Source organism: Delphinapterus leucas, unplaced genomic scaffold (genome assembly GCF_059928025.1).
Source record: "Delphinapterus leucas isolate spDelLeu-1000000601 "Yukka" unplaced genomic scaffold, BTC_Dleu_Yukka2 spDelLeu_asBTCV2_sq49, whole genome shotgun sequence".
NCBI lineage: Eukaryota > Metazoa > Chordata > Mammalia > Artiodactyla > Monodontidae > Delphinapterus > Delphinapterus leucas.
This window is the reverse complement of record NW_028322258.1, coordinates 733,611-743,258: the sequence shown is the minus strand read 5'-3', so window position 1 is coordinate 743,258 and position 9,648 is coordinate 733,611. Positions and strand designations below refer to the sequence as shown.

At 41.7% G+C, this 9,648-nt stretch overlaps 1 protein-coding gene across 1 annotated transcript in view; it reads left to right on the top strand.

Moving 5' to 3' along the window:
- The first annotated feature begins 249 nt into the window (after positions 1–249).
- Positions 250–9,648, top strand: part of LOC149743930 (uncharacterized) — a 213,828-nt gene continuing 204,429 nt past the window's right edge. Inside the window, exons 1-3 of the mRNA XM_089906015.1 lie at positions 250–318; positions 1,127–1,637; positions 8,167–8,257. Of these exons, the coding sequence (XP_089762141.1) occupies positions 250–318; positions 1,127–1,637; positions 8,167–8,257 (671 nt within the window). The remainder of the gene's footprint in view (positions 319–1,126; positions 1,638–8,166; positions 8,258–9,648) is intronic.

Sequence of the window (9,648 nt, the reverse complement as noted above, 5' to 3'; positions counted from 1 at the left end):
CAATGCATTTTCAGCCTGAAGGGAGCATCAGGGAGGAATTTCGGGAGATTTGTTTCTGAGCCTGTACAAAATAATACTCATAATGCTAAGAAAGATTAAATGTAAATTAATATTGACTACGAGTAACATATTTAAAAAATAATCGCCGAGTGGGGGATGGCTTAAAGTGGAGAGATTATATAATATGGTGTCCAAAGAATAAATCTCCCCTGACCACTGTTTGATGGGCTATAAGTAAGATATATTACAATGGAAAGTAATGGGAACGTTTTTAGTCAAGGCTTCTCTGCTATTGACTTGAGAGCAAATACTCTGAGAGTATAAATTACTCTTGCTATGTGCTGACTCTGAATGAACAATATTTCATGTGCAGTGACATGGTCTAAGCTATAGACTTGGAATTGAATGGCATCTGTTTCAATTGTTTTGTTCTCTCAAGAGCAACTAGATAGAAAAAAGTGGTCAATTTGACCCTTGTGGGAGCGTGTTGCAAATCTAAACCTGTGTCCCTCATACCATAAATGAAATACATTTGTAAATTTGTGTTTTCTTTCTGTTCATTGATGCTTGAGTATAATCTCAAACTTTGGGAGCAACATTTTATACATAAGTAGTTGGTTTTCTTCCTTTCTTCTTTTTCTCCTCTCTCTCCCTCTCTCTGTTTCTATCTCTCTCTCTTTCTCCATCTTATGTAATTGGATAGAACTGGGCACCTAGGATGATGTGGTGTTACTATAGTGGGATTTTTTTTTTTAAAAAAAACAACTCTAACTTACCCTTTTAAAAATTTCATAAATACAGGTGTCAGTGCCATTTGGAATAGTCTCTATAACAATTTCTGTCTCCACATTTACTGTGTTTCAGCAAATTTACCTAATAGATGGTGAGTGAGCAATTTTTAAAGGGGCATTTTTTAGAAGAGCGGAGAGGGAAGGAATAGAGACAGGCACATACTGTATTTGAAGTTACCTCCACGTGTATTTTATGTATGTATACCCATACAATTAAGAAGTCTTTGGATGTTTTATCTTCAAGAATAATTCAGATAATGGATTACTTGAATATCATAAACATTTAGGGTTTAACAGATTTGTTACATATAGACGTTGTATCACGGATTTAAAAGACCATAGCCAGCGGGCAGCGGCGGGCGGAGCGACCGAGGGGCGGCGCGGGCTGGGCGGCGGGTGCGGGGGTCCGTGCTTCCTCGCGGTGGAGGGCTGGGGTTCGCCGAAGACGCCGGGTTGCGCCGCGTTGCCAGGTTACCGAGCGCGTGCCCCGCGCCCGCTCTTCCGCCCGGGCCGCCCTCGGCGCCGCCTTAGCCGCGGTGCGGGCTGCGCGGGGCGCCGGTTCCGCGGAAGCCTGGGTCGGGCGCTGCGTGCGGGACTCTCGTCGCTCGTGGACGGGGCGCGAGCGCGCGGGGGACGTAGGGCGCCGACCTGGGCCTCCCCGGCGCTCCGGCTCCGCTCAGGGCGCCCGCTCAGGGGCCTCCGGCGCGAGGCCCCCTTTGTGGTCAAGATGGCGGCGCCCAGGCGGGCGGCGCCGAGGTGAGCTGGAGTCGGGCCCGGAGAGGGGCGAGTCTGCCACGCCCAGGACTTGGACCCCGGGCAGGTCTCCCGTCTCCCGCGGAGCGGCAGGTGAGTGGGCGCGGCCGCGCGTAGGTCCCTCTCGTGGGGTGGTCAGCTCTCCGTGCGTCCGCAGACTTCTGTCGTCTGATAGTCAGATCTGGGGTGGCCCAGGTTGGAGGCGAGGGTGCTTGATTGGGGAAACCTGAGGGGTTTAAGGACTCTATTGGGATCGTTTCAGACCCCAGCAAGAAGCTGAGCAAGTTTCCTCCTGACTCTCTTCCCGGCTAAGTTTTCTCCCTTCTCTGAAGGCGCCAGCTTTTCTGAATCACCTTGTTACCCGGGAGGATACAGTTGGTGGTTCTGACCGTGGAACGGAGGACCTGGCGCGGGGAAGCCTGAGCTGGTTCTAGTTACTTTGTTTGCAAAGCACTTGTCTTGTCTTTGGAATCTTTGTGTATGTAACCAACGTTGGGAAGAGCCAGCGTTTTCTCCTCCAAAACACTGTGAGGGGTAACTTTATACGTAAGAAACAAGATGGCGTTCACATCCGTCTCTTTTCCAACCACTGAGTTTTGGTTGTGTTTCCTTTCTTTAAGTTTGTCTCGTTCTGAAGTGATAACAAACAAACAAACAAAAAGACCATAGCCAATTACACAACGTATACTCTAGTCTCAGTCCTGCCATTAATTAGCTTAAGTCATTTAATTTTTCTAGGCCTCATTTTTCTCGTGTGATGTTTTTTCTTTGAAAAAGTATAGTTTCTAGAAGTCTCTAATCTCTGTGTCATAGTTCAGCTTGGAGAAAACCTGTTCTTATCCAAACTCCATGACATTGTATTTCCAGCTCCAACTTTGGACTTTGAGTGAGTTGGGGGCAACTTTTTCAGGATATTTTCACACAGCTTTTTTAGTTAATACCAGTCTAGCTGACTTGTCATACTCAGACTTTCTTCCATATTCTTTTACCAGTGTGTTCCTTAGTCATATATATAAAGACTGTTGTGGGCAAAATGACCTCCTGGGTCAGCTTACTGCATGGTCATCGACACAGGGCAGGGAGTAAGATTCTGTGGATTTTACAGAAGCAGATACAGGTTTCATTATCCATGTCCTCTCCCCTTTCATCTTACAAAAACAGCAGGCTTTTCTTGGAGAACTGCCAGATAATGCCATCCTGCCTCCTCACGGGCCCCGGGGATGAACTCCAGTAAAGCAGGTGATTGGCTCATGGGTAGGCATCTGACCTCGGCTGAGTCTATCAGACTCCTCCCCAGGACTTTTCTCTCAGAGAAAAATGGAAGAATTGTCTTTTCTCTCTGGAATTTCTAAGCTGGGGAGATATGACTCTGGGACTCCCAGTGACCATCCAGCACAAGAAGAGACTTTCTGTAAAATAAAGTCTTGCAGAGGTAAGCAGGGCTGAGCGATGGAGAGAGAGCTGGAACCCTGCTAATACTCTGGAACTTGCAGATCCAACTGTATCTGAATATGGCTGCATCCCTGAATTTCTAGTACTTGTTTGTTGAGGTGGTTGTTGTTGTTTGGTTTTTGTTTTTAAATTTCCTTTGACTATTTTGAATTTGTTTTCAGTAATGTGCATTTGAAAGCATCATAGCTAAAAGAGCTAATTTCCTACATTAATGTCAGGTTTGCTGAGTGGCATTCCTTAAGTGAAAAATAATATCCGCTATTTTCTTTAAATAAAATCCTTCTAGCTCAGGTTTGAGATACTCAAAACTCTGCCTCCTACCCCCCTCTTTTCCAACATTTACTATATCACCTTGAAGCATTTGTGACCACATCTTTCCCATCTAGACGCAGTTGAGAGAGAGAGCAAAGACTTCTGATATAAACTTCAACCTATACGCCTCCTACCTGGAAGCTTTAGAACATACTTGATTCTTGTCATTAAAGCAAATCTTCTGTTGTTGTCTCCAGGGCACAGAAGCATTTTCATGGCATAATGGAGTACAAAGTACATTAAGCCTAACTCTACTTCTCACCCTCTTTTACTTTAAATAGGCAGAAAAGAACAATCTCAAACACATTTTCCCAACAAATAAAATACATATACGATTATGTTTAGAAGACGTTTATGCAACACATAGTTAGACTGATTAATTAATGGACCTTTCGCCAACTGGCACAGTAAATATATATGTTCAATGTGCTTAATTAAAAAGAAGACAATAACATATTTTTACAGGTTAATTATCTGAGAAGAGTATTGTGCCAGCACACTTGATGCTACAGTATTTCATGTTTGACAGGTAATCTTCTTTCAATTATATTTACTGCTAAATGTTTCTTGGATCAAGCTATTAAATTATAAGGTCAAAAGTAAAATGATACGAAATTACAATGATAAAGGGACACATATCCCACTTTATGAGAATAGAAGTTCTAATTTCTTTTCAATACTACTAGTAGTGACCACAGTACTAATTTGAGCCCTTACTATGAGCCACTGTGCCCATATGCATTTAGTTCTTACAGTAGTTCTGCAAAGGGCATATAATAATCCACACTGCAAAGCTGAAGAAAGTGATTCTCATAGCTGAAAGTCACATAGCTGGTGAGTGGCAAAGTCTAGATTCAAACTTAGAGTCGTCTGACAATGCCCAGGTTGTTGACCACTATGTACACTGCTCAATTGTTGCACCAATAAAGAAGTGCTTGAAATAATTATAGATTTGCCTACCCTGAAACTGCAGTGATTTAAAGACATCAAAGTTGCCAGTTGCTTAACCACATCTACTTACAGTAAGAAATTACATTTTATTTCATTTCTAAAACAAGATTAATTCTGCAGGCCCATAGAAACTTGAGCACACAAATCCTACCTCCAAATGAAAGATGCTTGTTTTCCACTATTCAACAGATGGCCCTGTACAGAGGCAATAAATATATAGTAGAATTTTCATTCAAATAAATGAGAAGAGAGGTTTCTTCTTGTCCTGATTCAGTGCCCATCATTATGGATTATGATGGCTCTTCCCAAACTTTACTTCATTCACTCCACTCTTTCTACAAAACTCCAGTAATGGAATCCATCATTCAGATATATGTGCAAAGCGAAAGGACTGTATTAATACAGTTGCTGAAAGTCAAGTTGATAGAGCACAGGAAATACATCCTAATAAATGCAACATTAATGTTTGTGTGGGCCTTGGAGTTAGCGGTAGAAAAATTTTCAGTTTAATGGAATATTTTGCCTCTTGCTATGGAAGTGTGGCTTAATAGTCTTGTAATTGGTCATTTACAGAATCCTCCATCTCTGGGTTTCATGCTTTCTTTACTCTGCAGCTGTTGATTCCTTCTCTTGTTCTGGATGGAAGATAGCAACGAAGCCACTTCAAAGGGCTCAGCCTGCCTTTTTGTGTTATTGTTTAGATGAAGATATTTCCATTTATTAAAGCACACTATTTAAACATTTTCATCATGTTTCAAAGTTGACTGTGTTCTGAAGGTATGAGCACAGGCAGACATAATGGGGGATGTTTTCCAGGAGAGAACATACCCTTATCAAAGGAATTATCAGAATTTTCATGTATGGATTGAGAATCAAATTCTGGAGTTAGACCTGAATTTAAATTCATACTCACAACTTATTACCAGTCTCATCTTGATCAAACGGTTACCACACTTCTCATCAATTTCCTTATCTTTGAAAGCGGAATAAGAGAAGTATGCCTGGTGGAGTTACACGTAAAGCTCATCTGATAGAATATTCATAAGGATTTTGCACAAAATATACATGGATATATTTTAGCACCGAGTTTAGCATGCGATTCGTCTTCAATACATTTAAGAGCTATTATTTTATTATTATTATGCTATCGTTAAATATCACTATTACTTAAATGTCATTATTGCTAAAATTGCTGTAAAACTACCGCAATAACCCATGATGAATTCCCCTCTTCTGTTTCCTTTGTTTAAATGGAAAATATATATATAAATCTAGACAGAGAACACTTTAGTGATCCTATTCAGTGGAGTGAGAATTTCCATGGCACTGATTAAAACAAATCCTGAATTGCATGGACTTAAGATAGCAGAGAGGGGCTTCCCTGGTGGCGCAGTGGTTGAGAGTTTGTGACCCGATCCGGGAAGATCCCACATGCTGCGGAGCGGCTGGGCCTGTGAGCCATGGCTGCTGAGCCTGCGCGTCCGGAGCCTGTGCTCCGCAACGGGAGAGGCTGCAACAGTGAGAGGCCCGCGTACCGCAAAGAAGAAAAAAAAAAAGATAGCAGAGAGGCTAAGAGATTTGAAGTTAGACATCCCCAGGTGTGAATTCTACTGTGACCCTCTTCTAGCTCTAGAACCTTGAGGAAGTTACTTAAACTTTCTGAGCTTCACTACCAGTTTCCTCATCTGTATCTTTTTCAGGACTATTTATCAAGCATCTTCCTGTTCTCTATGCTTGGACGTATCAATGAATAAATCAGACAAGAGCCTTTGCCTGCGTGCTCCTTCTTGCATGCTTTCTCCCTCCTTACACTCTCGTGTGGAAACGGATGTTATAAATAAATTCTGTGCTTTGTCACAAGTTGACGGGCGCTACGGGGTAAGGAAAAGGATGTGAAGCTCACTGAAGAGGCTCGGGTTGGGAGTGCTGGAGGAGTGTACAGGTAGGTTCCGATTTTAAATAGGGTAGTCAGGGTGGATTTTATAAGTTGACATTTGAGCAAAGACTTGAAGTGAGGGAGTTGTCAGAATGTATGATGGGGAGACCACTCCCTGGGAGCAAGAATAACCAGTCCCCAAACTCTAAGGCAGAAATATGCCGGGCAGCTTGGAGGAATATCAAGGAGGCCACCCTGGCTGACTTAGTCAGTGGGGAGGAAGAGACAGCAGGAGGGCTGGAGGTCGGATATGTGATGGGTTGGATTGGGTAAGTCCTGGGAGGCCATCACATGCATTGTGTCTTTTACTCTAAATGTAGGCAGCCAGGGGCAGGATTTTAGCCGAGGTGTGGCATGAACTGTCTCTTGTTTGAAAAGCATAACTCTATCTGTGGCCTTGAGGATGTGGGGAGAGAGTGGAGTCAGGGAGAATCTCGGGAGGCAACTACAGGATCCTCGAGGTCTATGCTGGTGGCCTGCACCAAGCTGCTAGCGGCTGGTAATTCTCAGAAGTGGCACATTGGGAAGGTTGTGACAGCATTTCGTGGTAGATTGAATGCAAGAATGGAAAGGAAGAGGGAGTCAAGGGTGAATTCGAGATTTAGGGCCTGGGAAACTGGAAAGGTGTGGTTACTGTCACCCAAGATGGAAAAAGTTTGGGGTAGAGCGTGTTTGGGGGATTAAAGACCAGTTTTGGAGGTATAAGATTTGAGATGTTTTCGTGACGTCCAAGCAGAGATGCTGAGTACACAGTTGGATACACAAGTCTGCAGTTCTGAAGAAAGGTCTGAACTAGAGATACTTTAATACAATGGAGATATTAAGAATAATGACATGGAAGCGCTATTTTAAAGATAAAATGAAGTCATGCAGTTAGCACTCTGTCTTCTCAAAACATTGAATAACTGTTAGCTAAAATAATTACCTGAAATGAAAAAATACCTATAGTTTGTTTTGTTGTTTGCAGTAAAAGTGAATAAAATGTCACAATTATTTTAATAGTATTTGTGACACAGTAGTTTTAGTTAAGACACCATGACTACAAACATTTACAATAAACCTTTCCGTCTCCTACTTTTCACTCTGATAGGGTACTTGGAACCATATTTTGTAAGGTTTAAGTTAGTTGCCATAGGGTACCTCTTTAATTAGAAGTAATTCTGAACTGTCTAGTTCCATGCAGTTTTATATACATATATGTATAATTATTATTTTATGATTTATCAAACTCAGTTGAAAATTTGCATCACTGATATACATTAGAATTTAAGCATTTACCCAGGTATTCAAGGGAAAAAATGTACTTGTCTTGTAATTTCCATAGGGGAAATTACACATCTTCCCTTCACTTTGCAATTGAATTTGCAATTGAATGCAGGGGAAATACTATCTTACTGGTCTTTGAGTTCCCCTTAGCTATCTGCAAGTCCTTAAACAGCCTTTGTGGCTTAACCAAAATTCTCTTCCATCTTCATTCCGCTAACAGATATTGGTCTAAGCATGTACTTATACTAAAAAATGCATGACCACGTTGTCTCTACACATCTATAATTTTATGTTAACACTATCATTATGTAAGCTATACTTGAATTGTAATTGTAACAGATTTTATGTCAACACACATCCATTTCTAGTGTTCATCTGGTGTTCAAGGGGAGAGCAGCATGTCGTAAATTTTATCAAAATATAACATCTGAAGAATAGAACAGAGGGTAATTGTGTAATTCTGTATTCACTCTAATTAAGTTCAGTGGAGTTGGCATAATAGAATTAAGATGAAAAAAAAAAAAGACATTGAGGTACCATGGCTCCCTCTCCTAACACACCCTTTTTGTATCCGAGAGCAGAGACTCAGCACCTTTCTGTACAGAAATGGAGACAGGAAGAGGCCAGAGGATGAATGACAGGCACGAATGAGGTGGAACTTTGAAGAGCAACATGGAAATGAAATAATTCTTTTGTATTTGGTAGGTGGGGAAAATGTACCAGCGTGTATGCCTACTGGGACCACGTTTTCCAGAACAGTTAAGCCCAGTGTCAACTATGCTGTCCCACCTTCCTCGTAAGTAGGAACATACTGTTACTTGAATCTTTGCTTCCTGTTTCTTGATACCTGGTTGAGAAGATTATCACAAGAACTGCATCTTGTTAGCAAATACACTGTTTTGAAATGATTGACACTCACTGAAGAGTGGCAACTCCAAGCTTGCTCTCTCTTGATCTTGGAGTATTTAAGTCTGGAGTGCAGGAGTGGGTTATGGGGAAAGACCATTGGAATTCTTATGTCTTCAGCATAATGGTTATAGCATAATGGTTAGGAGTGTAGGTGCTGGTTCCAATCTCTGCTTTCCACTTGCTAACCATATGAGCTTGGGCAGTTTACCTGATTACCTGAACCTCAATACTCCTGCCTATAAAATGATGTTAATAATATTTCATCCCCATAGACTTGTTTTCAATGTTAAAATGAAGTCACTTACACCAAGCACTTAATACAATGTCTAGAGCATAGTAAAGTCTATTATTATTACTATTACTACTACTACTATTATTATTATTACTATCACGATGCCAGGTGCTATTTTTCCTATGCCTTATTCCATTATCTTCTGCCCTGTTCCCCCATTTCTGTCTTGTTTCTGTACAAGGGTAGGTTTGTCACAGAGCATTTTCTTTCCCTAGTGTCTGACTCTTAGTCATCAAGGTGACTGGTCCATGACCCCGGCATTCATTGCTGCTCGTTGAAGCAACCCATTTTGAGAAGGGGAGTTGGATATTGATGCCAAGTTGGGTCAAGGAGAGAGAATTTTCTCTCTTCTGCACTCAGAGAGCTAAGTGAAATATTCAGGCCTCAGAAGGAGAATCAGGCAAAGGGCAACATGCTTAATTTCATACCTTAGTGATTAAGAACAAGTCAGACAGGCTGGATTTGAACTCATTTCCATCATGTACTGACAACGGGATCTTAGGTGCTTTTGTAACCCGTCTGAGGCTCATTCAACACCTGAAAGAGACGAATAACATTATCAGAACCTAGTGTATAGCCTCGTTGTAATAAGTGAGTAAATCCTTTTAAAACGTTCAGCACGTTGTTTGGCATATAAACACTTAATAAAATTTAGCTTCTTTGACTACTACCGCTGCTAATATTATTAAGTAGCTGAGCAGATCCGAGGCCCATTTTTTTCTTAGATTGCACATAATCATTTGGACAACCAGCTCACATTGATCAACCGTTGCTTATATATAAACCCCCATGAACCCAAAGGTGCTTTAACTCTCTCCCAGTCAGAGCCTGTTCTGGGGGCAGAAGCAACACCGGCACTACCCCCGTCATCTTTGCCTTTATTGTCACTACACTCGCCTGCCGTACTGAGCACTTTCTGTTTGCCAGGCACCAAATTTAGCCCTGCGTATGCACTATATCATGTAGTTCTCACACTCCACTCAGGT